The 26,864-nt window shown below is 40.5% G+C and overlaps 1 protein-coding gene across 8 annotated transcripts in view; it reads left to right on the forward strand.

Annotated features, from left to right (window-relative positions):
* VGLL4 (vestigial like family member 4) overlaps positions 1-26,864 on the forward strand; it is a 162,492-nt gene that overhangs the window by 96,656 nt on the left and 38,972 nt on the right. For 6 of the 8 annotated variants that reach the window (XM_072785129.1, XM_072785130.1, XM_072785131.1 and 3 more), the window contains one exon: positions 21,714-21,903. In XM_072785129.1, coding sequence (XP_072641230.1) covers positions 21,714-21,903 — 190 coding nt within the window. Of the gene's footprint in view, positions 1-893; positions 948-19,927; positions 20,636-21,713; positions 21,904-26,864 lie in introns of those variants that run through there. The other 2 variants (XM_072785134.1, XM_072785135.1) reach the window with 2 other exon arrangements.

Consider the following 26,864-nt stretch of genomic DNA (forward strand, 5'->3'; position numbering starts at 1 on the left):
ATTTATTTATTTATTTATTTATTTATTTATTTATGATAGACATAGAGAGGGAGAGAGAGGCAGAGACACAGGCAGAGGGAGAAGCAGGCTCCATGCAGGGAGCCTGATGTGGGACTCGATCCCGGGTCTCCAGGATCATGCTCTGGGCCGAAGGCAGGCACTAAACCACTGAGCCACCCAGGGATCCCCAAACTTACATATTTTTAGAGGTCCTGCACTACTTTTTCTTTACAACTGGGGTCGGGCCTAGGAATATGCTTTTTATTTTGTCTTATTTATTTTTTAAATATTTATTTATTTATTTTAGAGAGAGTGTGTGCATGAGTGGAAAGGTGGGAACAGCAGAGGGAGAGAATCTTCAAGCAGACTCCCTATTGAGCATGGAACCTGAGGCGGGACTTGATCTCACAACCCATGAGATCATGACCTGAGCCAAAACCAAGAGTCAGACACTCAACCAACTGAGCCACCCAGGCCCCCCTGCATTTTAAATAAGCATCTCAGGGGATTCTGATACAGCTGGGCCAGGGACCACACTTCCAAAAGCTTTGTTCTAGTTGGAGATTAAGAGTAACAGAATGAGAAACAATAAGGAGACTTTCCATAGATTGATAAAAATAAACTGAGAACCATTTTTGCTCTAAATAGGAGCTCAGTAGATCAGATTGTATTTAACCAAAAGTGAATTTATTTCCAAATTTTCAGTAATAACATTTGTCACATAGAGTCCATTTCATCTGAATAGTCATGGAAATATTCATTAAAATTTACAGAAAATCCTGAGATAAAGAATACAATATCTCTTTTGTATACAACACCTATTTTCAACTCTTCACTAAAACAAGAACATTTACTACTTCTGCTTCATGGATTCTTTCTTCTTTTCCTTCCAGCAGGTCTACAGTGCCTTGGTATTATCCCAATAGATAATCTGCTGTCTCAGTGAGGTAACTTGATTATGTGTGGGTTGATGTGGAAGCTAGGGTTTGGATATGTATGAGGTGATGTCACTTTCTCCATTTGGGATTATCACCTCTGTGCTTTCAGCCACACTTGGGATCTATAATTGGTTTAACATGAGCATCTTCAATAAATGTCCATCCACCTTTGGCCAGAAAGATTGAAACATTAGCCGTTTAAGATATTTGCTAAACTACTGAGTGCTTAAGTAAATGGGCCATCCAAAGCCTGAACAACTCTGAGTGAGTGTAAGAAAGAAAATGAGAGCATCTCACCCATCAGTTTTCAATGCAACAGATGGAAGCCTCTCAATTACATGAGCACACATCTGTCTCTCTGATTTGACTGGGTCTGTGCCATAATGTGCTGTGGAATTACTGATCCTGTAATCCTTAGAAAGCATGGTTGAAGTGAGATTGACAAAGAGCTAGGCCCTAAAGGTTAATGGCACAGAGAGAATATGGACCCTGGAGAACTAATAGTGAAATATAAATGTCAGTGGTTGCAACCACTCATCCATTTTATTTGCCAAAAGTTTAATATAGTTTAGTAGGCCCCAAATTAAAATGTTTCAGTTTTGTTTTATTTCTTCATTAGTCTAATTCCCATTGACCTTGTGTCAAGGCTGAAACAATTTAGGAGCGTTCTAGCATGGGAGCAGTTTTAACAATCATTGTCAACATGGTTTTAAAGAAAATAGGTTGGCAAGACACATGTAGGTTCTGCAATCTATTAATAGCGTGACAGTCTATTTATTTTGTAAAACCATTAAAACAAGGCTTTGAGAAGATGGATTGAATTTCTAAAATGGCAGAGTGGCTATGGTGAGCATCACTGTTATTTATTTTCCTGGAGTTTGCTGCCCAGGCAGATGTGGTGGGTATTTGGTAATAGCTGGGCCCTCTCGTTCCAACATAGGTTGGCCTGTCAGGAAACAGGATGGAGGGGCACCTCGGTGACTCAGTTGGTTAAGTGTCTTTCTTTGGCTCGGATCATGATCCTGGACCCTGGGATCAAGCCCTACGTTGGGCTCCCTGAGGAGCAGGGAGCCTGCTTATCTCTCTCCCTGTGCCCTTCTCCTCCGTTGCTGCGTGCACTCATTCTCTCTCAAAAATCAATCCATCAATCAATCAATCTTTAAAAAGAAGATAACAGTTTGGAAAGATAATAGCTTTTAGAAGAACATTTGTTATAAAATTCTCATGCCTTATGGAAGAGGTAAGAATAAGGGTCAGATTTTGTGTAAGGGTCTTTTGTTTCTGTCTGAAGGCCCTAGATAATGGTAATAATAGATTCAAATGAAAAGGCAGTCCACAGAATGGAAGAACAAATCCTATATCTGGTAAGAGACTTGTATCCAAAACATATAAAGAACACTTATACCTCAACAATACGGAGACAGTAACCCAATTTAAAATTGGATAAAGGACTTGAATAGATATTTCAAGATATGTCAAGAAGACATACAAGTAGTCAGTGAACACATGAAAAGAGGCTCAACATTGTTAGTCATTAGAAAAATGCAAAACTGCAGTGAGATACCACTTCATACCCACTAAAATGGCTAAGATAAAACCGACAATAACAAGTGCTGATGGGGATGTGGAGAGATTGGAGCCCTCATATACTGCTCGTGGTATTGTAAATCTTGCAGCCACTTAGGAAAACAGTTTGGTAGTTCGTCATGTGTTAAAGTCAGGGCTGCCATTTGACCCAGTGATTCCATTCCTAGGTATACACCCAAGAGAATTGAAAACATAGCCCCACAAAAGTTTGTCCACAGACATCCGTAGTAGCATTATTCAGAATAGCCAAAAAATAGGACCAATATGAATACCCCTCAACTAGTAACTGATAAATGGATAAATAAGATGTGGTAGTTCTCATATTATGGACTATTACTTGGCAATAAAAAGGAATTCTCTCTCTCTCTCTCTCTCTCTCTCTCTCTCTCTCTCTATATATATATATATATATATATATATAAAGAAGCCAGACACAAAAGACCACACTTATGATTCTATTTATATGAAATGTCTGGAATAGGCAAATATATAGAGAAAGAAAGGGTAGTAGCTGCCAGGGTGCCAGGGACTGGAGAAGGGGTGCAGTGTGGGTAGTCACTGCTAAGGGGTATAGTGTCTTTTTTTGGGGAAAAAGTATTCTAAAATTAGATTGTGGTGATTGTTGCACAACCCTATGCATACACTAAAACACGTTGAATTGGATATTGAAATGGGTGCATTATGTGGTATATGAATTATATCTTAATAAAGCTATTATACAATTTGGAGATTTGAAGGGGAGAATATTGTTTGTGTTGTTATTCCATTCATTTGATTATTTGCAGTCTTCTATGTGTGTGATTTACTTACAAGTGAAAACATTTTGCAAAATATTCTTAGTTTGCTGATGAACCTTACTAATGGCACCTGTAGGTCATCCAATGAATATTTGAGCACCAGGCTTTGTGCCTAGTGCTAGGGGACCTGTTCTGCTCTTCTCAAGGAGCTGACAGTCTAGTATCATGTTTTCTTTATAATCAGTACTAGTTATTGTATAAAAAGCAAGTTGGCATCATACATGTTGTAAATTAAGATATCTTTACAGAGAATAAGTTGTGGCTGAGGTTGTTTGGGGCCTGGGGGGCCTGGGCCCCTTCATCTCTGTCTAGGTGAAGATAAGCAGCAAGGGCAGATGTGTGGATGGCAATGTATACATATGAGTGTGTTGCTTTTCAGGTTGGATGTCACCATTGGCTCCTGAATGCCTGCAAAATAAAGTCAACCTACTTGAGCATGGCCCAGCGGCAGAATTTCCATGCAGGAGAACCCTAGGGGCACCAGTCTGATTGGAAGTGGGAGGATGCAGGGCTCATGACCTTGTCTGGACCTGGTCTGCATAGCAAGCTAACTTTTATCTATAATGAACATTTATTGGAGGGGGACTTTGAGGTGCTAAAGCCTTTAGATGGCCAAAGCTGAACCTGTTCCCCACTATCACTGTTAACGGGGCTGTCTTTCCCTGATTTGTCACTTTACTGCTCTTTCACTTTCTCCTGGAAAACTCCTACTCATCCTTCAAGACACAGCTGGAGCACCATCTGTTCCTTTAAGCCTCTCTGAATGGCATATAACCTTGGGCAACTTGCTAAGCTACTTTTTTGCTTCCATTTCCTCCTGTCTAAAATGAGACTAGTAAGAATACCTACTTCATAGGTAATTGGGATGATGAAATGAATTTGTGCATATAAGCTTTTGGAACGCTAAGTACATGCTCCTAAATGTTACCTATCCTTCTGATTATTAATTTGGGGCAGAGTGGGTGGCTCTCTTGTCTGTGCTTCCTCTGTACTTACATGCCCTTCCGTTACTAACAGTAAATTACAGGATGGGAAGGCATTGCAAAAATTGGTGAAAAGTCTCCAGTGTAGTCAAAACCATATAGATAAGGTTGTTTCAAGTGTTAGAGGGCTCGGGGTAGAGAGTGCACATTTACCCCATTTTGTAGTCATTCCAGGGAGTCTGTCTTGGGATGGAGATGAGATCAAATGACTTAAGGGCTCCTTCTAATCTTTCCTGCCTGAAAGAGCCTCTGTCTGTGGAGGTACTGGGAATGAGGGGGGAAGTTGGGGTACAAAGATGGGACAGAGTAGGATGAGGGAACTGGGGTGAAATCCTAAATCCACTTGACTTTCCCACTCCTTCTCCCTATCCCTAGTGTGGCTGTAGACCAGCTCTGCTCCCACCCGAAAGCCTCAGGACAAAGTCTGGGGTGGTCTGCATCAACACACTAAGCATCCTGCATTAAACTGCTGGGGAAATGGGTCTTACTGCTTCATCCAGGACCTCTCAGAATTAAGATTTGTTTCCTTACACAGCTGAGGGCATATGGAGAAACTCTGCTTAAATGTAAATGCACACTGTTTCAGAAATGCCAGTGTCTTTAGCCATTATTGAACCACATCGCATTTAAAAATTTTCATTTATCCAAATATGGAAATGATGTTTCTGCCACTTTATATTTTTGGATTACCCACCCCTCTGTAAATTCAGGAGGAAGCCATTGGAGTTTGTCCTCGCATTTCTATTTTACATAGCGGGCATGCAGCAGCTTCAGGAATGTCTAGTCCATTACTCTGCAGTCTGTACCTCGGATCCCAGGACTCATGCTGTCAGCTCACCCAGCCTCAGCTGTACCTTTGAAGTGGAGGGCAAGCCTTTCATCTTCGCTCATTTTCACTTAATGACAGCCCAGCCTTTGATCAGCTCAGTTTTCTTCTTTCTTTGGCTTCCTAATGAGTCACTTGGAGGTAAGGAGAGACCTGAAGTGTAGGCCCTGAACCAGCCACAACTTTTATGAGCACAGTGGTTGTTTGACCTTCATATCTTAAGTAAACATACCAGAGGAGTCAGTCCTTCCTGGCCTTTCATTGATAAAATTTGCTCACTGGCTAATGTAAACTTTAAAAGAGAGGTAGAGGGGGGTAGACAGGATGGAGAGAATGAAGTGAAATGTAAGCAACATCACCTCCTGCAATATTTTAAGTTGTTTAATTTGGGAAACCCCCTTCATCTTCAAACTCACCTATAAAACTTCTCAGCATCATGGGGGTGTATTGTGTTTGGGAAGCATCAAATTCTGCATGCTAGTGAAATCATTTGTTTTCAGATTAATGGTTAAAACTTTTTAGTCTATTATTTAACAGTATCTTTTCTTGGCACTTGATAAGGATACAAAAAGTTCTCCTTGATTGAATATAATTTTTGCATAAGACTTATTTCCAGTTACTGTTAAAATCTAGGAAACAAATCTGCAATAATCCCTTTACAAAGTTACTCTTAGATTCACATATTCTTTGGGTTTGCTATTACCACCATTATTCCTTTGTTCTTAATATGAGATAAAAATACATTTTGGTATTAGATACTCTTATTCATAGATGAAATGAACTGTTTGCCTCTCCAGTAAATCTGTAATAAATGGTTTAATACTCTTTCAAGCTAGTTATTATACTTTTAGACTTCAGGTCCAATAGTGTTTAATTTTTGGTTGGGGAATGCAAACATCTTTCAGTAATAGCTTATGTTAACTATAATTAGTAAAATTTTTCCATAAAAGGACTCCAAAGTATACTGCATGCTGTGGGAAAAAAAAAACTAACAACTGTATATAAACTTGACACTAATTTAATGAAAGATGTTATAATTTTTTAGAATTGTGTGTGTGTGTGTTTTTAAATAAGGTGGATTTCATCTGAGTCTATTTTAAATCATTGTTAAGAATTTTTCTTCTGTATGTATCCATTATTATTTGACAGGCTTGATATTTGTTCTTTACAACTCAGATGTTACCCAAGAAATAGTTATTAAATGAATTTGGATTATTTATGGACAATTGGAAACTCTGCATAACTCTTGCAATTAAAGCAATAGACATCTATATTATTTTATTTGAAGAAAATGAGTTTTGGCATATTCCATTTTTCCCTCCAACAATAAAAATAATCTTATTAGAATATTGAAAATGTCATAACAAAAATGTCGATGTAGAAGACTACTTAATTAGACTTGTAGATCAACCTGGAGAACCTAAAATATGGACTTAACTGGTAACTCAATCTTTACTTTTCCTTTTATATGTTGATAAGGTAAAAAAAGAGTGTAGCTTTCTGGCTTTTCCAGTTTGTATAGTTTCTCAATTTATAAAGAAGATCTTTCCTTAAAGTGTCTCTTGGACTTGCCTCTTCACTACCCTCATAGATGTGAACATAGTTGGCCACCCCACTTACACATACATTACTGCCCTGTTCCATGGCTCAGGTGTGTCCATCCCAGAAGTCATTAGCATAGTGTCTGAAGGTTTGCTTTAGCTGTGTCAACACTTACAATGGCTCCCTATCAGTTGCTTGTCACACCAAGTCTAAACGTTCTGCTGTGTTCAAAGCCCTTATTTATCTGACCCATCTGTCTATATAGCCCTGACTCTTTACTGCTAGAAGGAATGAGCCCTTCATTCCAGTTAGGTTGACCTCGTGTACACGTGCACACACATGACATCATCCTTGCTCTCTCCATTTACTCACACAGTTTTCAAGTGTCCAAATCCTGTTTTTCAAATCCTACTTCTATTAGAGCTAGAATTAATGTCTTCCTTCCTTTTACAAAATGCCCACAGCTCCTCCTTCTTTTTTTTATGTATTAAGTTTATTTTGATCTTCAAATTAGTTAATACCTGAGTATTTTCTCCATTGTAATTCCTGATATGGTAATTATTGAGAGATTTAGCCTATACAGTCAAAAGCTCTTTGTGGTCCTCAATTATTATTCTTTTTTGTAAGAGTTTTATTGAGATAGGATTCACACACCATATAATTCATCCATTTAAAGAATATCTCTTTTATTTTGGCATTTTAAATATTTTTCCTTATAGTTATTTATCTCCATGACTTACCAGTCCTACAAGAATTATAGTTCCTTGAGGCAAAGGCCAGATCTGAAAAACATCTTTGTATTTTTCTTAGTTCCTGGCATAGTACTGCAAACACACCAGTCAAATGGTATTGAGTGAAAAGTATCCCTTCATTTCTCCTGCCAGCTCTAAAATCTCATACTTTGTTTAGATTGGGACTAGCATCAATAATTAGCAATTAGCCTTTAAAGGCTCCATGTGTCAGTTTCTGGGGTGATAAGCAGGGTTACAAATCCCACTAAATATCATTTTGTGAGGAGGATCATCTCAAGAAGAGAGCTTGAGTGGCAGCTTTCAGAGCAAAGGAAAACAGACTAGGGTTTGCCCCTGGAACGTGAGTCTATCTAGTGGCTTGTTGGCTTACCAGCTTTGTCAAAATGTCTGTAAGTAGTGATCTAGTTGGGTGACATGATTAAGAACACAGCACATGACCCAGACAGTAAGGTCCAGAAAGAGATAGGTGCAAGGCCAGAGGGATGACTGTGGAGGCCTAGACTAACAGGTTGAAGAACTTCAGACCTTATTTCAGCAGTCCAGTCCATCAGGGATTTTAATCTCTCATGGCCAGATACTCTCTGCCCAAGGTATAGGTGAAGTGAGAAGAAGGAAGAGCTGAAACATGAGGTTAGTGCCAGTAGCGTTTGAACCATACAGATCACTTATTGAACAGATATTTATTTTTCACCTACTGTATTCTAGGAAGAGTATAAGCCAGCTTCTGATAACATTGAGTACTTTTTTTTATATATTTGTTCATTGCCTTTTTTAAAAAATAAAAATTTACTTATTAATTTGAAAGAGAGCATGCACATGCAACTTGGAAGAGGAGCAGAGGGAGGGAATCTCAAGCAGACTCCCTGATGAGTGCAGAGCCCAGTGCAGGGCCAGACCTCATGACCCATGAGATCATGACCTGAGCTGAAACTGAGTCCAATGCACAACTGACTGAGCCACCCAGGTGCTCTTCATTGTCTTTTATATGAAAATATTATATCCCAAATCAGACTTGTGCTGATTTATAATCAGGAACTTTATGTTTTATCCAGCTTAGCTCTGGTCTCTTGCATAGCAAATAAAAAGTGAGCAAGAGATTGAGTGATAATGACAGATTTCACACATGTGTAAACAGTATTAGGAAGTCAGGTAGCTGCCCCAAGACAAGATACATATACATTGTTACTACAAAAGGGGGAAGGCTACTTTTTTTTTTTTTAATAGCAGAGACATCTGTGGACACCATCTTAACCAAGTAATCAAGATTAGTTTCACCAGCAATGTATAAAGTGACACCAGGTGTCTTATGATGTGATACAATGAAATGCGCACAATATCACCTCCCTAGTATTTGTGCCCAAAATGTTCAACTCGAATGTAATTGTGAGGAAATCAGTAGGCCACAACAAATTGTAGGACAGCTAATCAGTCTGGATCTTTTTTTCTGTAAGATTTCTTTATTTCAGAGAGAGTGTGTGCACACAAATGGTGGGGGGCGGGGAAGAGCAGAATGAAAGAAAGGGAGAGAATCTCTAGCAGACTCCTTGCTTGAATGCAGAGCCCAATGGGGGGCTCAATCCCACAACTCTGAAATCATGACCTGAGCTGAAACCAAGAGTCAGATGCTCAACCAACTGAGCCACCCAGGCACCCCTGGTCTGATCATTTTTAAATGTCAGTGCCATGAAAGAGGAAAAAGGATAAAGTCCCTTTAGATAAAAGGAAATTAAAGAGGCATGACAACTACATCTAGCAGTGTGTGGTTCTTGATTTGATCTGGATTGTCCCACCACTCCCCCCATACTTTCCAAAAAGAAGGCATTCAGTTGGGAAAATTTGATTGGATATTAGATAATGATAGTATATCAGCTTTACCTTATTGAGTGTCATAATGGTATTATAGTGATGAAGGAGAATGTCTTAGTTCTTAGAAGACATTTGTTGGAGTATTTAGGAATGAAATATGTACAAGTTACTTCAAGATTATAGCAGTTATAGCAGATAAAGTGTGTATAGATAAACTGACAAGATGCTTATACTAGGTGAATTTAGGCATAGGAAGTGGGCTATTCATTGTGCATTCAACTTTCGGTAGCTTTAAAATTTTTTTTGAAATAGAAAGTTGGAAAAATGTTACTCAAATGCCTGAATCTTTCACCGATAAAGTTTACAGAATGTTACTCTAAGTGGCTTGTTTTACAGTCTTCATGGTTATTAGGCACTTAAATTATGTGCATCCCTGAGTTCTTCATGCTGCTTTCATTCTCTAAGTATTGTGTGTCACACTCTCAGTATTTGAACCGTGTCCTATTTTAATCCTTGGAAAATTTATTCTGTGGCTTCTGAAACCAGCATGTTTAGCAATGATAAGTAATACAGTGAATTAATGCATCTCTGTGGGGTAGCAGAATGGCTTTCTGAGGTATTTGAGGATATTTGTCACATCTTAGCTACTTACCCACTTCAGCTCTGTTGGGGGTTTGGAGCTGATAATGAGATTTCATATTTGGAATAGGTAAGCCTATATGTGACTTTGAATGGTCCATATGCCAATTTGTGTAAGAATTTTGAATTGGTTCCTGGGAGCCTCATGTTATTCCTCAGGGTCCAGACTAGAATATATTGTAGAGAACAAGATTGCCTATTTATCTTCAGAGACCGTAGCACACGTATTGCGTAAAAATCTGTAGCTGTTGAATTGGAGGCAGGCAGTGCTAGAATGTCACTCAGGACTGTTAGGTCGACCAGCTTTAACAGATGGTGTCAGGAGAGGTACTCTTGGGGTTGGGGATGGCAGCATGCCTCTGGGTTAGGTTTTTGAAAGTGGAGATGAATATGATTTGGCTGACAGGGATTCTGAATCCATTCTAGTGGAGAGAAAGGTATATAGAAGCAAGCATATTGAGTTGAAGTGTGCCTGGGAAGGAAATGGTGCTAGTTTACTGAACACCAACTATGTGCCAGGCACTGTACCAAGTTTCTTGTTTAATCTTTGAACTAGCTCAGGGTCCATGTGTGGGTTCACATGGTCATTTTCACACACGTGTAAACAGTATTAGGAAGTCAGGTAGCTGCCCCAAGGACCTCTTGGCTCCTGGTGCAATAGATTGGGAATGCTTACTCACCCATGCTCCTTGACACTGTGTCTCCTGACCTTTTCAGGTAGTTGGTGGAAACTGTATGTGCTAACTCTATGGGAGGAGATGAATAGTGAATAGGAATAGTGAGAGTGACCGTTGGAAATGTCTCCTTTGCCCCCATCATCTCATCCTTTATCTTTTTAAAAATGATTTTTATTAATTAATTAATTTGACAGAGAGAAAGAGCATGTGCATGAGAGTGCACAAGCAGGGAGAGTTGCAGAGGCAGAGGGAGAAGCAGGCTCTCCACGGAGCAGGGAGTCCTATGTGGGGTTAGATCCCAGGACCCTGAGATCATGATCTGAGCCAAAGGCATATGGTTAACTGACTGAGACACCCAGGTGCCCCCATTTCCACACAGCTTATTATCTCTATTTTATGGCAACTGGAGTTCCTCAGGAGGCAGCTCGACTGTAGAGGCTAGAACAAGCCTTTTTCAATTCACCTTGTTTGATGACTCCTTGTACACGTTTATGAGGCCTGCCACCAAGGAAATTGAGCCTGGTTCTAATACCATCTGTAAAAACTTCTATAACTCTCCTCCTTCTCACTAAAAGTAACATGTCACAAAAGTAGATTTTCTGGTACATATAGTGAAGAATTCCCACTGTTAAGAGGCCCTTTCCATTAAAGGCTCTGTATGCTTGGCACTAAAAGGTTCTCCAGCTGCCTTTACCGTGTCATGTGTTGGTGCCGAGCCCTCAGACAGGGATTGGTGAGGACATGTGACACATTATGTCGATGTTCTAATATCCAGGCAGACACAGCCCTTCCGGCTTCATCAGTACAGGAAAGCAGGGCTCGCACTCTGAGCCTCGGCTTCCTGATTTACTCTGAATCCTTTTGCAGCTGTCAGAGCCACAGTCTAGGCTTGGAGGACCAAGAATAGAAGTTGGTGTGGTCATTGGTCTGGCTCAGGAAACCAAGGACGCAGACAATTGTTTGATCTTTTTGAGTCCTGGTTATGATTTACGAAGCCAAAACCCAGCCTGATACCGAGATCTGCTGATCTTCAGCCTCATTGTGTCATTGTTAAGATACCTGACTTTTTCTTTAAGCTGAAGTGATATATAAAATAAGACATCAATTTCAGTTCTCTTACTTTGTGATAATTTTACCGAGGTTACAGTATTTTTTAAAAATATTTACTTATTTACTGGGGGGGAGGGGCAGTAGACTCCCCGCTGAGTGCCCCCCTCCCAAACATGGGGCTCAGTCTCCTATCTAGGAGATCATGACCTGAGCTGAAACCAAGAGTACACACTTAACAAACGAGCCACACAGGTGCCCCCTAGGTTACGGTGTTGCATAATCCATGAAGATAGAGTGAAGTTGTAAAGTGAATTCAGTAGAGTAAATGAGATTAGAGGGACTTTATTTTTTTAACCCCAAACACAACAAAATTATTTAAGTGGTAGAAAACTTGTTAATTAAATGAATAGCAACATATGGGTATGAATATAATAATTTTTAACTGACTTTAAAATATCTTTAGTTAGTGCTTTTTGATATTCAGATTAATTTCTGTTCAATTTATATAAAGTATTTTATTGTCTATTCAGAATGGAGACCGAGAATTTGAGACATTTTACTGTTCCTCCGGGGTTATTTTTTACCCTTTCCCTTCTAGTCCCTACAGAATTATAGATATTTAAAAATGTTAAAGGTTGTATGCACTCTCCACCCCGATGCACTAGCCACACCGCCACTCTCTGGGAGCAGGGGCCATCCAGACTGGCTCTGCAGGGACTCTCCCCTTCACCTGTGCAGCTCAGCACCCTGTCCATTCGCACTGAGGCTCAGCCTGAGCCTACACTTTTCCTGGAACCCAGCCACGGTGTCCACTTTCTATCAGTGCTGACCCATTGTTCTCCTCTCCTCTGTGGCTTCTAATTCCAAAGTGGCATCTGTCCATTAGACTGCTTCCATCTTGACCAGTCCTGCCATGTTAGGTCAGGTGGAATAGACTAAGTGGCAGAAGCTGTTGGGTTCTAAACTGAAGAGGCCTCACACCTCACCACCCATCTCCCCTCCTTAGTCTTTTGTCCTTGTGCTCTTCAGCTCTGGCCCCATAACAAAGCACCCCAGGGGGCTTAACCAATGTTTGTTGTGTCTCAGTTCTGGAGGCTGGAAGTCTGAGGTCAGGGCTGGTTTCTTCAGAGGCCTCTGTCCTTGGCTTGCAGATGGCTACCTTCATGTTCATGTGGTCTTCCTTCTGTGTGTGTCTGTGTCTTAATATCTTCATAGAAGAGCATCAATTTATTAGATTAGCACTCGTTGTAATGACCTCATTTAACCTTAATTTTTTCTGAAGGGACCCTATTTCAAATACAGTCACATTCTGAGGTACTAGGGTTAGGACTTACAAATTTTGGGGGGACACAAGTCAGCCCATAATACTGCCCTTCCTGCCTTTCTCTTCCGGCCTTCCCACCCTGCTGCTCCTCCTTCCTCCCTTTCACCTGTCTTCCTCCCACTTCTTTTCTTTAATGTGTAGAGCATCCTGCACAGCTAAAAGGAATATGAAAATGGAGGGATCTGAATGTCATATTTCTCCTGCTAGGTCTTCTCTGGATCAGCTTTGTGACCTTGAGCAATTTACTTAATTCTTGAAACACTAGTCTCCTTAGCTATATAGTTTGGGAATCATTCTTCCCTTCTTCCATTTTAGGACTATCGTAAGAAAAAAACTGGGATAACATTATATTTTTAAATGCTTTAAAAATAAAACATACTGATATAAGTTACAGGAAAGCTCTGACAAAGTGTAATGCTTATGGGATTATTTAGATTACTTGTAATTCTGATTACAATGGCATTATGTTTCAACTCCACATTTTACTGTGTTTTCTTATCCTTAATTATATTATTAGCAGTCAGCAATATACCGTAAGCGTTTTTGTTTTTGTTTTTTTTCTTTTTCCCTTTCCTGAGCCATCTCCTTGCTGCTCTAAAGAAAAGACCAAAGCTGCTCAAATTGTGCTCAGCTGGGGGTCTGGCCTCCCCCGCCTGGCTGACTGCACAAGAGTGACCTTTCGCTGAGGGTTGGCCTCCAGATGTGGGGTTGGGCTCTGCAAGTCTCCAGCTGTGGCTTTGGGCTCCTGAGGGTGGCGGTGGGAAAGGGGTGGGGGGTGAGGGGTGGGGGCGAGGGGGTGCGGTCGGCTGAGTTGTAGAATCGCTTGTAATCCTTGCTCCGCTGGCAGACACTACGTCACGTCTTTTATCTCTGCTGGCTCGCCCGGGTTTCATCATGTTGCCTAACAGCCCTCCTTACAAAAAGAAAAAAGAGAACCAGAATGGGGATAGCCACCAGTTGAACTGTGTGAAAGAGGTTGACTTCACTGTCTTTGCTCCAGCTGCTAGTCTCTGAGACAAAGAAGTATTATTTGAAAGAAAATGAATAAGCCCCGGGTTGCTGGGGCTGCTGCCCTGCACCGTCATGAGTGTGAGAGGAGAGTGCAGTTGTTTTATCTGGGTGTCTCTTACCAGGAGGGTGATGTCAGTCTGGTCCCTGTGGGCTGTGGTCAGACAGGAGACGTTTCCACGTAGCCCAGAGGCTTGCGGGTATGTGTATGTGAGAGAACTGAGCTGTGGTTTTACTTTGATTTAGGTTCAAAAATGATAAAAGGGCTGGGGAGGGGAGTAGAACATAAAGTCTTAAACACAACAACGATTTAAATTGTGGAAGAAAGCTTTTGAACAAGGAGGGCAATACAGATTTTTGTGAAAAATCTACCCTTAAAAGTTACAGCAAGATACTTTTGTTTTTTAAGTACAGATGTACCTTCCCCTTCTCCATAAACACAAAGACACTGTCATTTCAGCCTTGTGCTGTTTGACTAATCTCCAAAAAATGACAATAAATGCCATGATTTTGATTAATTCCTCATGAAACATGCCACAGTCTTGCGTGTAGTCACAGTCCTTTTATGGCAGTTGGTCCACACAGTTGGTCTCTTCAGCACTGTGACCTGGGTTCTAAAGCCACCTCTGCTTTTCCTTGGAATCCCTTAGAATAACCACATCAGTTACCTCATCTCCATGATGAAGGCCAAGGGCCTTCAGTTGTATAAAAGTTAAATCCACATTCCATGGATCTGATCATATTTATTTCCACTATAATTTTCTTATGGTATTTGAGCAAGTGAAGCTTGAACACTGAGAATTAAAAGTGTACTGGATCGGGATCCCTGGGTGGCGCAGCGGTTTGGCGCCTGCCTTTGGCCCAGGGCGTGATCCTGGAGACCCGGGATCGAATCCCACATCAGGCTCCCGGTGCATGGAGCCTGCTTCTCCCTCTGCCTGTGTCTCTGCCTCTCTCTCTCTCTCTGTGACTAATATAAATAAATGAAAATTAAAAAAAAAAAAAAGTGTACTGGATTGTTAATTACATCTTCTTCAAGGACAGGGTAGGGTAGGTTACTTAATATTTGATGGAATCAGTTTTTTCTCCTGTTGTGTGAAGTGTATCCTATAAAAGTTTAGTGTTTCTTGATTAGCAATTAAAGTATGACTTAACTTTGGAAGATGTACATTATGTAGACTGGAGATGTACATTATGTAGAGCTGAAGTTAGGCCATCAAGGTGATGTAATCAAACCACTTAATTTTACAAATGAAGAAACAGAGGCTAACGAGACAGAGTTCTGTTTTGAAGGCCCTCTAGTTGTTCCATAGTGCATCCAGTCTAAGACATCTCATTATCTTGTGTTCCACTAAGAAAGAAGCTGTCTTGCTTATTAATATATGATTATAAGACAAACCTTAAGTAGCTTTATTAAAATGAAGGAAATAAGAAGTCTTAGAATCTTTAAAGGATTCTAGGCCACATCTTCCTGGATCTTGTCCCTGTGCCTTGCTTTTCTCCTGCTTTATTCTGACTCGAAAACAGAGGTTTCTTGTGATATTTCACCAGAATCATTATGTGGCACATCATAAAGCTAAGCAATTGTCTTTATTTCTCTGTTAAACTTATTTTTATTTTTTAAAAGATTATGTTTATTTATTCATGAGAGACAGAGAGAGAGAGAGAGAGGCAGGGACACAGGCAGAGGGAGAAGCAGGCCCCACGCAGGGAGCCCGACGTGGGACTTGATCCCAGGTCTCCAGGATCATGCCCTGGGCCGAAGACAGACGCTAAACTGCTGAGCCACCTCGGCTGCCCTCTGTTAAACTTTTTAAAATTGAAATTCATGTATGCTGATTCTTGTGAAATCTTGGGCCAAAGATCTTTGCTCATATTCTGTTGGAAGACATATTTAAGAACATTTTTGATTCTTGTATTAGAGCTGCCACCATGACTAAAAACAGGAGTTATATAATCTTTGTATCTATTGGGCATTTTCCTTTAGTAACTCATCTCTAATTAAAAAGGCCAAATACATTTTTAAAAAATGGAATTTCCTTTTTATAGTCAGATTTTTTTAAAAAAAATTTGTTTATTTATTCATGAGAGAGACAGAGAGAGAGAGGCAGAGACACAGGCAGAGGGAGAAGCAGGCTCCATACAGGGAGCCCGATGTGGGACTCGATCCTGGGTCCCCAGGATCACACCCTGGGCTGAAGGTGGCGCTAAACCGCTGGGCCACCGGGCTGCCCCAGAATTTTTTTTTTTTTTTTAATTAAATTGACAATTATAGTGAGGCCAGCTTGAGAAACTTGAAACCCAGGGTTACTCAGATCTCCTTTCTCCTGTTTATTCCTGAAAAAGAAAGATAATCCTTTCTCCCTTTTCAATTAGTGAACCATTGTGAAATGTAGAATACACATTAGTTCAAGAGCAAAATGTCTTTTACACCTCAAGATAAATTCCTTTTGGTGTGTATTCTTTGCTCCCCTGCTTGTGGTCAGGGTCTGTATAAATTTCATCATTTACTTTTCTGACAGCACTTCACACAGCCTTCGGCAGGCAGCAGGCGCTCACACAGTCTGATTAAAAGCTGAGCTGGAGCTTAATCGAACTCTGATGAATCCAAGGGCCTGCATAACCTCAAGCGGTTCCCTGCTTTGCCTTTTCTTAACTTAATGATATTAAAAAAAACTCTGACTTTAACATTGTAGAGAGCTGTAGCTGTAATAACAAAAGATTTTGTTTTATACCAGAGAAAATCAATGGGTACTTGTTCATATGTAGCAGTTCAGTGTGAAAAACCTGAGGGAGGGGAGGAACTAATATAATACTAGAGTATTTTATCATTTACTTATAATTATATTTTTATTTTTTAGGGGTGAGGGTAACAGCTTTATTGAGAGATTCATATAGCAACATAATTCACCCATTTAGCCTATACACTCCAGTGGTTTTTAGGATATTCACAGGGTGGTACAACCTTTACCAAAATCCATTTTAGAACATTTTCATCACCCCCAAAAGAAACTCTGCACTCACTGGCAGTCACTTCCAAGTGCTTCTACTCTCACCCAAAAAGTAGAAAAATTCACTTTTCGTCTCTTCAGATTTGCCTCTTCTGGACATTTCATGTAAATGGAATCAGACAGTATAAGCTCTTCGTGTTTGACTTCCTTCACTTCACATACTGTTTCCTAGGTCCATCCATGAATCAGTACTTCATTGCTTTTTATGGCTGAACAATGTTCTATCCTATGGATAGATTGCATGTTTTCTGTACCCGTTCATCAGCTGGTGGACATTTGGGTTTTTGGCTATTATGAATCATGCTGCTATAAACATTCATGTATAAGTTTTTATGTGAATATGTGTTTTAACTTCTCCTGGTTGTATGCCTCAGAGAGGAGTCGCTGGCTCATATGGTAACTCTATATTTAGCCATTCAGGGACCTGCCCAGAATTATTTTCCACAGCAACTGCACCGTCGCATTCACACCAGCAGTGCATGAGAGTTTCAAATTCTTCACGTCCTTGTCAACACTTGTTACTTTCTGTCTTTTGAGTATAGCCCTACTAGTGTGTGTAAAGTAGTAGCTCATTGTGGTTTTGATTTATTGCCTGATCAATAATGATGTTAGACATTTTTCTATGTGCTTATTGGCTGTTTATATTATTTTTCTTTGAGAAAGGCTATTTAGACCTTTTCCTATTTTTAAGTTCTTATTGTTGAATTTTGAGAGTTCTTTATATAAATATATTAAGTGGATCTTTTAAAATTCCTTATTCTATGATATCTCTGATCTTTAACATGTCTTATACCTCTCTAACCTGGGCACCCCCTTGCCCAGACTCATTGATTTCATTCAAGCAGTGTTTACCATCCATCTACTATGTGCAAGGATTGTGCTTTGCATTCTCAAGTGTATAAAATGAATTAAATGTTCCCTGCTTCAAGGGACACAAACCAAATAGGAAAGGAAACACGTAGGGATAATTTTCTATGGTATTCAGAAGTGATGACTTTTAGATTGAGGAGTCAAGGAAGACAACCTGACAGAGGAGGCATTTTAAGTGGCCTTTGCCAGGTGTGTTGGATTTAAGTATAAGAAGATCGGAGGAATGGGACGTCTGGGTGGCTCAGCAGTTGAACGTCTGCCTTTGGCTCAAGTCCTGATCCTGGGGTTCCGGGATCGAGGATCGAGTCCCACATCGGGCTCTCTGTAAGTAGCCTGGTTCTCCTTCTGCTTGGGTCTTTGCCTCTCTCTTTCTGTAAATAAATAAATAAAATCTTAAAAAAAAAGATCGGAGGAAGAAGCTGAGTAAGGCCTTAGGGTTAGACAGTGAGATCTCTGTGCAGTGGTGTCCAGTCTGCTTTAACCTCTAGGGCTGACATTTTCAGAGATTACCAAGAGGGATATTAGGAAAAAAGGCTGGGAAGCCGGTGGGCCACTTGTTAATTGTAAATGTAGAAGCAGCCTGGAGATTATTTTATCTGTGACTGGCAAGACCTTGGCTATTTGGGGTCCTGGTAAGTTGACATACCCAGAATGGTGCCATGGAAGACCGAGTTTACAGAAATGTGTAGGATGGTGGGGGTGGGGGCAAGTAAAAGCAGCACTGCCGTGTCTCTGGCTCAGAAGCTGACAAGAAGGCCTGTAGTGAAGAAACTCCTGTGAAAATGGTTTAATCTAGTTGTTTTCAAGTTTATCTGACCATGGGTTCACTTTTTAGTTTTTTAAATACATGATCCTTGAGACACGTATTTTGCATTTTGCTGCCTTCGTTCAATGTTACACAAGTAATTGCTTAGTAAATGTTGGCTGGTTGGTATTTGATCATTTATTGGGTTACTACTAATTCTGAGGGCTGAAGGAGTGTTAAGTATTAGCTAGTCCATCCCCTTGTGGTAGTCAGGCCTTAGAGGGGAAGTGTGTGTCTGTATTCGCCTGGCCCTACATAAAGTGACAATGTCCCTACTGGTGTCTTGATTCCCAGACTGTGTTCTCTTCAATTTTACTAAAATAATTTTAACCTTCCTTTGCTACTTATGCAATAATAATAGCAAATCCCATTTTATAATATAAGGTATTGGATGAGGATGTGTGTAGGCCTTGCTTAGTGTTTATGAGGGGATGTCACTCTGATAAGCAGAGGGCATGGGCTTTTGCTTACAGTAAACCCATTAACTGTGTGAGCCTAAGTAGGTCACTGCATGTCCAGGGGCATAGTTTTCTCTGTCCAGTGAGGGAATCCAAGTGTACAACATGGATTCCAGTGCTAGCAACATGCATGTCCCATTGTCTTTAGGGGATTTGGTATAGTTTTGTCACAGCCCCTAAAGGATGAGGAACCACCTGTGGTTCCTGTGTGGATCCTTTACCTATCAGGTTAGAAATCCCAGTGTTTTTAGGATTCCTTTCTTCTTTCTATGTCAGACACCAGCCATTTGGTCTTAAAGGTAAGCAGTGCATCCATTTGGTGAACTTAAACTGCAAACAAGCACAAACAAGCTTATACTAAGATGGAAATTGGAGAGTGGAGTGAGGATGTTGTCCTAACTCCAAGACTTCTGCTTTTCGCTTAGCAGTGTATGCTAGTGTTGTAATGAGTGGCTCTTTATTGGAGTGATTCGAATTTGTTGCTGTGGTGGCAGGTTTCCATGGCAACTACTGTTGCTACACATCTGGCATCTGATAAAATGGTTCCCAAAGCCCAGGGGTCCACACAGAGCCCGAATATTCCTCATCCCTGCTAAACCTGCCAAGGATGTGGAGAAACACAGGGTGGAGGGCATGGTGGCCCTGTGCCATGTTGATGAGGCTTGATTTGCAATTGTCAGGTTCCTGGGGGTATCATCAGGGATCCTCCAAAAGTTAGCCTGGCTACTGATGCTTTATATTGGAAATTCCCTCTCCCTTTCCATGGAAGAGGAGGGTACAAGAGGGGGGAGCATATTTGGAAATAATATTTTCCGATTTATCACAATATAAATATTAGCATGGCTTTTTGTTTGCTTTTTTAGAAAAAGATTTATTTATTTATTTGAGGTGAGGTGGAGGAAGAGGGAGAGAGTCTTAAGCTCACTTGGTGCAGACCACGGAGCCTGACACAGGGCTCGATACCACAACTCTGAGCTCACAACCGGAGCCAAAACCAAGAGTCAGATGCTTAACCAACTGCGCCACCCAGGCGCCCCGTTTGCTTGCTTTTTTAAACCAAAAATTCATAAATAGGAAGTAGAAGACAACCAAAACCCCACTGAATGTCTGAATGTGGCAGGCCAGCATATGGCCTGTTTTTAGATATTTCATTTAAAATGGAAAGTTCCAGTTTGCTTTGGGGCCAAAATCTCTAAAAGAAATCCTGCCTGGAGGTGTATTATGGGGTCACTGTATATTTGCTAGTTTATATCTTGCTGACTAAATTGGCAAAAGTTTTATTTTTCCTGGTAAACATTCAGGAGGCTTTTCCTTCACTCCTCTCCCTAACAAAATCATATTTGTCATATGTGTATGAAGCAAAGGACTGTTAAAACTGTCCACACATCTGTGATGATATGAAAATTAGTGGTGGCAAACAAAGATTTCCTTTCTTAGGTACTATGAAGTCTCAGATGAAGTTCACTTTATCCTAATATGTCTCTCAAACTGTGACCAAGTGGAAAAAAAAATTGGTCATGCCTTAGAGACCAGCATGAATGAATAAATAACATGACAAAAAGGTAATTATTTGTGAAAAATTTAGGTACCCCCCATATGACTTAGAAAACTTGAAGTTTTCTCTTAAAGTGTATGTTAGTTACTCTTGTTTATAAATTTTAGAAGGTATAAAACCTTCATTATAATAGAGTTGTGCTTATTTTAATTAATAATGATGCATAAAGTTACCACCCAGTACAAAGTCTTTTTAGTAGTTGGAATGAAAATACCAAGATGTTGGATCAGATCACAATATGAATTCTCACTTGAGTGTTTAACTTTGAGTTTGAGAACTGCACCTGTGTATTAAGCTCATGACAAATTCTATGCACTTTGTGCTGATAATAGTCAAAATACATTCAGTGTGCCATTTTTAGTGTGCTGTAAGAATGAAATGTTTGTTTTTCATTAAACAATGTGTTTTCATTTCTTTTAACTTTTTGGGCAAATATGTGAATTATTAACTCATAAATTGTCCTCATTCTTTTGAAAAAAGTAACATATCAAAATTGTAATAAAAATGTAATAGGCAAGAAAAGTGAGTTTCTCTAGTCATGTTCTAATGAAACGTGTGTTAGGTCATTCTCTTACAGTTTTAGAGCTGAATACCCACATGTCAAAAGACCTTTATTGTTTTAAATTAACTTTTGGGATGGTTTGTGGTCAGTACTTTTACTCTTCTGTTACTTTATTGCAACTTTTAATTTTAAACTCTACCTTCAAGAGTTATTGCAGAAAAGGTAATTATGTGTCATACTGGAGGTGTTAGCAATATGTAAGTGTATCAAATCGACACCTTTTACACCTTAAACTTGCCCAGTGCACTATGTCGGTTACATCTCAGTAAAGCTGGAGCAGGGGGGTGGGGTGGGGGTGGGGGTGGTGAGTTACTGAGTAGAAAACCACATTTATGTAAAATGTCTTGTGCTTGGCAGCTCACCTCCCGCTCAGGCCATGTTCTGAGAATGGCAGGCAGCCCATTCTGTTGCCAAAACTTTCCACTGGGAGTAGTTTTGTAAGGGGTGGGCGGGGAAGCGGGGCACTGAGGTGGGGGGGGGTGGTTTCTTCTGTTTGGTGACGACATCATCTCTCTTTGCGTAGGTGAAGCTGCTCTCAGGGGAGAACCCAGGATGCAGACCCTCCCTGTGGCGTCTGCCCTCACCAGTCACCGCACAGGCCCCCCGCCCATCAGTCCCAGCAAGAGGAAGTTCAGTGTGGAGCAAGGGGACGATGACCTGGACTGTGAAAATGACCATGCTTCTAAGATGAGTCGCATCTTCAACCCCCATCTGTAAGTTCCATCTTTCTGCAGTGAAGTTGGTTTTGGCGTTGGCTTCCCCGCGCTCTGTGCTGGGGCCACGTTCTCCCGCAGCTTTGTGTGAAGTGAAAGGATGAACAGTGCTTACCTGCCAGGCAAGGGATTAACCATCTTTAATAATTTGCGGAGAGATGACATTTCCTTTCCTTCTAACTTACTTGTATGACCCTGTGTGTGTGTGTGTTCGTTCCCCATAGATGTTAACTTTCTCTTCCAGCTTCTGGGGGTGGGGTGGTGGTGGTTGTCTGAAGACCGCGTTTTCTTATCTGTACCACTGATGGTTGTTAGGAGAATCAGTCTATGGTGAATGTCTTATGAGCCAGGAAATGGAAGGACAGATTAGCGCCTGAACAGACTTTGTAAAATATTTTGCTTAGGAGTTGAGAATTGTACACATTAAGAAGTACAGTAGACCCCTCCCTTCCCCCCCTGCTTATCTGCGGGGTATGTGTTCTAAGACTCCCATTGGATGCCTGATACATGGGTAGTACCAAACACTATATAATCTGCATGTTTCCCTGGACATAGATACCTATGAGAAAGTTTAGCTTACAAATTAGGCACAGTGAGAGATTAACAACAATAATAAAATAGAACAGTGATAGCAACATACTGTAATAATAGTTATGTGAATGTGGTCTTTCAGAATATCTAGTGTACTGTACCCACCCTTCTTCATCCTGCGATGATATGAGATGATAAACTATCTACGTGATGCAGTGAGGTAAATGACGTAGGCATTGTGATGTAGCGTTAGCTGCTGTTGACTTTCAGATGGTGTGTCAGAAGGAGGGTCATCTGCTTCCAGGCCACAGTTGATGATGAAAGCAAAGCTGCAGCAAAGGGAGGGGGGAATGATTAGGTCAATTCTCACCTTGTGTATTCATGGTACGAAATTGAGACCTTTCTAAAGTGGGGAAGATGGCTTTTTGTGTTTATGATACGGTACTGCTTATCACGTCTGGCATGTGAGCCTGTTGTAGCTGTCAGAGAGCCAGTCTTGGGGCTAGTTCTCCATCTGCCACCAGCACTCTCTATGATCGTGACATGAATTGCTCCAACTTTTTGGGCCTCGGTTTCCTTATTTGTGAAACAAAAGGGTTCATTGAATCTGTACAGCTCTTACCACGTTTATATTAGGAAAATAACTTGCAGGGCACCTGGATGGCTCAGTCAGCTAAGCAGCTGTCTTCCACTCAGGTCATGATTTCAGGGTCCCGGGATGGAGCCCCACATAGGGCTGTCTGCTCAGCAGGGAGCCTGCTTCTCCCTCTCCCTCTGCCTGCCGCTCCCCCTGCTTGTGCTCTCTCTCTGTCAAATAAATAAAATCTTTTTTAAAAATTGGGGAAAAAAAAAAAGAAAATAGCTTGATTCTGTGCACCTTGTTCTGGCTACCCCTTTGCACTCCCTTCTGAACACGCATACCCCGCAAAGGGAGTGGAATGTCTTTTCACATGTTTTCAGGACTTGGAGACAGCCAGCCAGCTGCCTGGAGAGTCTGCTCTGGCAACTGAGTAACCAGTTGGTATTATCAGCATAGGGGAGCTTGTCAGAGGCGGTGAGGTAGTCCTGATTATTAGAAGGTGTAGCTTTGTATAGCCAGGTAAAAAGATCCTACTCTTTTTTCCCTTCCCCAGGCATGAATTGATGTTTTGAAATTACTCAAAATGCTTGGCTTCCCCAGTTCTGATTTCTGAGGATGCGACTGCTTCTGGCAGGAACGTGACTGCTCAGAGAGCTCCTGTTTTCTCATTGGAGGAGACCTAGTGCAGTGAGAGGTAGCTGATAACACCAGCGGCCCTGTGCTGCCTCAGCGCCAGCAGTCCTGAGCATTCCGTGCATTCCAGCCCGCTTGGACTGTTGTGTTCAGTCATAAGACATACTGACAGAGGTATTTATCCTCAAATAAATCACTGTAGTGTTAGTCAGAGGCTGAGCCTGCAGTCTGGAGCCCTGGAATTTGCTACAATCAGGAATCCAGCAACAAGGCCCTGCAAAACAATGAGCTCTCCCAAATAGGCAGAGGCTCGTAATTGAGATCCTGGGCGCTTGAACTAGTTGTTCGTTCTCCTGTTACTAGGAATTTCTTCTCCTCTGCCATCCTCTTTCCTGCCACCCGAATAGGAGACCTTTGGTCTTTTATTTGGAAGCAAAGGGGAGCTAGCTAGCCCTGAAGCAGTGTATTTTGTGAGCAAACATGCCTTGGTTTAAATAGCAATTCGGCCACTTACTTGGACAGTCACTGAATTTGCTTGGGCGCAATATCCTTCTTTGCACAATGGCAATGAGAATAGTTCATGTGAGGCCTGTCGTGAGCATGAGAATCAGCATATGCAGGAAGTTTGGTGCAGGAAGATACCCAGTTGATGGTAGCTATTACTTTTATTATTATTAAATCTCTTATTCTGATATTGATAATACAGATAGAGATTAAAATACTTTTATGGTGAATTTAATGCCCAAGAGTGTGTGAATTTCACTCAGAAGGTCTGGGCTCAAATTTCAGCTTCTTTATCATTCAGTGAATGTAAGCATAGTTCCTTCTTCATAGGATGAGTGCAGTGCCTGGCATCTAGGTAGTAAGCACCCAGCTTCAGTCATTATGAATATTATTATTAAAGTGTTGAAACAGAAAATGATTTTGTAACTCCTTGGGTCTTTGCAAATATGACCTTAGTACAGATGAATATAAATAATTCATCCTGTGTTATCATTATATTATAGTGGGGGCACTATAAGTAATTTAAAGTGTAAATAATAAAATAGCTAGATTTCACGTGCACTCACAATTGATGTCATCGTGCAGACTTTTAGGCAAACAAGAAGAGCGGCATCCCCATGGGCCACACGGTCTGAACTTATAGGTGATCAAGATGTGATCGAGTTCATTCTGGTGTCACTGTTCACCTGTGATAATTATTCATTTCGATGACAGTAACAGTGTTTCTATCTATATCTTCTAAGAGCTGAATTACAGATTTTGTAGGCAAATTGGAAAGATGCTGTATCTCTTCTTCATGTTGTAGTGTACTTGGTATTGTTGGACTTGAGGTAATCTTTCCTCTTTGAGCTATAGTGTATTTTCTTCTTTTTGATATGTCTAAGAATTTTTTTATAAGAAATTACAAATTGATATTTCTTTGGAAAAGAATGTCTGGTATATTTGTCTCTTTAAGAAATTATGAAATGGGGACATCTAGGTGGCCCAGCAGTTGAGCATCTGCCTTCAGTTCAGGGCCTGATCCCAGGATCCAGGACCGAGTTCTGCATCAGGCTTCCCGCAGGGAGCCTGCTTCTCCCTCTGCCTGGGTCTCTGCCTCTCTCTGTGTTTCTCATGAATAAATAAATAAAATCTTTAAAAATAAAAAAACAAAACAAAAGAAATTATAAAATGGGGCACCTCGATAACTCAGTGGGTAAGCATCTGCCTTTGGCTCAGGTCGTGATCCCGGGGTCCTGGGATCAAGTCCCGCATCAGGCTTCTTGCAGGGAGCCTGCTTCTCCCTCTGCCTATGTCTCTGCCTCTCTCTTGGTGTCTCTCATGAATAAATAAATAAAAACTTTAAAAAAAGATTATAATGTTCACATTGTGTATGAAAGTATGTTTTGTTTATTTTATCACTAAAGAAATCACAATAATTCTGGGCATGGAGTGTTGTTGAAAAACAGTTTTGACAGCTAGTAAGAGTTTCAAAAATGCAAGCCTTGGCTGTATTTCATTATAACCATCATATTGAGATATTTTCCAGTAGAGAAGAGGCGAGATTGCATGTCTCTGAGCCAGAGTAGGAAGCTACAGAGAATGACTAAATTTCATCTGACTTAATTCAGGGAGGAGGAGAAAGAAGAGAGGTTTCCTTAGTAATTTCTCCAGAACTTGGAATTTGAAAATTCCTGGACTCTTGTTCCAGCTCCTTATAGCCTGGGTCATTTGAACTCTTCATTAACTTTATTGTTGATATGATGACTCAGAGCAGCCTATTTTTTTTGTTTAATTTTTTTTCTTAAGAAAAGTGTTAAGAACATGAGTGTCTTATTTGGAAGTTGAAAGATACTGTGTCTCTTAGAAAGAAAGTGGTTAAGTAAGTCATGGGGGTGTGGGTATTGGGATTCCTTTCGTAGAAATGACAATAAGTAATTTTTTTCTAGGGCCCTGGTAGTCAAGCATGATCTACTAAGTAGGAATTCTCTTTTCCTCCATCCAGGACCCATGTGGACTCATGGATTTCAGTTTTATAGCTGTCCCTAATTTGGTGAATAAGAGCACTTTCAGCTGGCTCCTGTGTCCTTGTTATGTGCCTTTTTTTTTTTTTTTTTTTTAAGCATTTATTTTCTGGCAAACATTATCCTCCTCTTAATAACTTGCTTATACCAGCCATGGAATCAACCCTTTTTCCTAGGGAACCTGGTTCCTTTTAGTGGAGAATAGGATTTAGAAGCCAAAATCTGGGTGCTAAGTATTATTATGGCATCATTGCCTTTAGATTTGAGTTGTCTAACTCAATTCAACTTAATTGTGTAGCTAGTAGGCAGTAGCTACATGTGGCAATTCAATTTTTTTTTCAATTCAAATTTAAAATGAAATAAAATAAAAAATTCAGTTCTTCTGTTGTATTAGCCACATTTCCTACTCAGCAGCCACATTTCAAGCTCAGCAGCTGCATGTAGCTAGTGGCTACCATATTGTACAGCACCAATATAGAATATTTCTACCATCACAGAAAGTTCTGTTGAACAACACTCTTTGAGGAGAAAGAGCTAAGAAATCATGAGTTCATATTAATACTCTCAATTCTAGTCCAATGCCACAGATTTCTTCCTCCCCATTTCCCATTCCATATTTGCATCTCCTTGTTTTCCAGTAAAACATTTACTTATTGTTCATTCCTGTAGCTCACATAAAATAGTTTCAGAATTGCTATGCCCACATCACT

This window comes from Canis lupus, chromosome 19 (assembly GCF_048164855.1).
Source record: "Canis lupus baileyi chromosome 19, mCanLup2.hap1, whole genome shotgun sequence".
Lineage (NCBI taxonomy): Eukaryota > Metazoa > Chordata > Mammalia > Carnivora > Canidae > Canis > Canis lupus.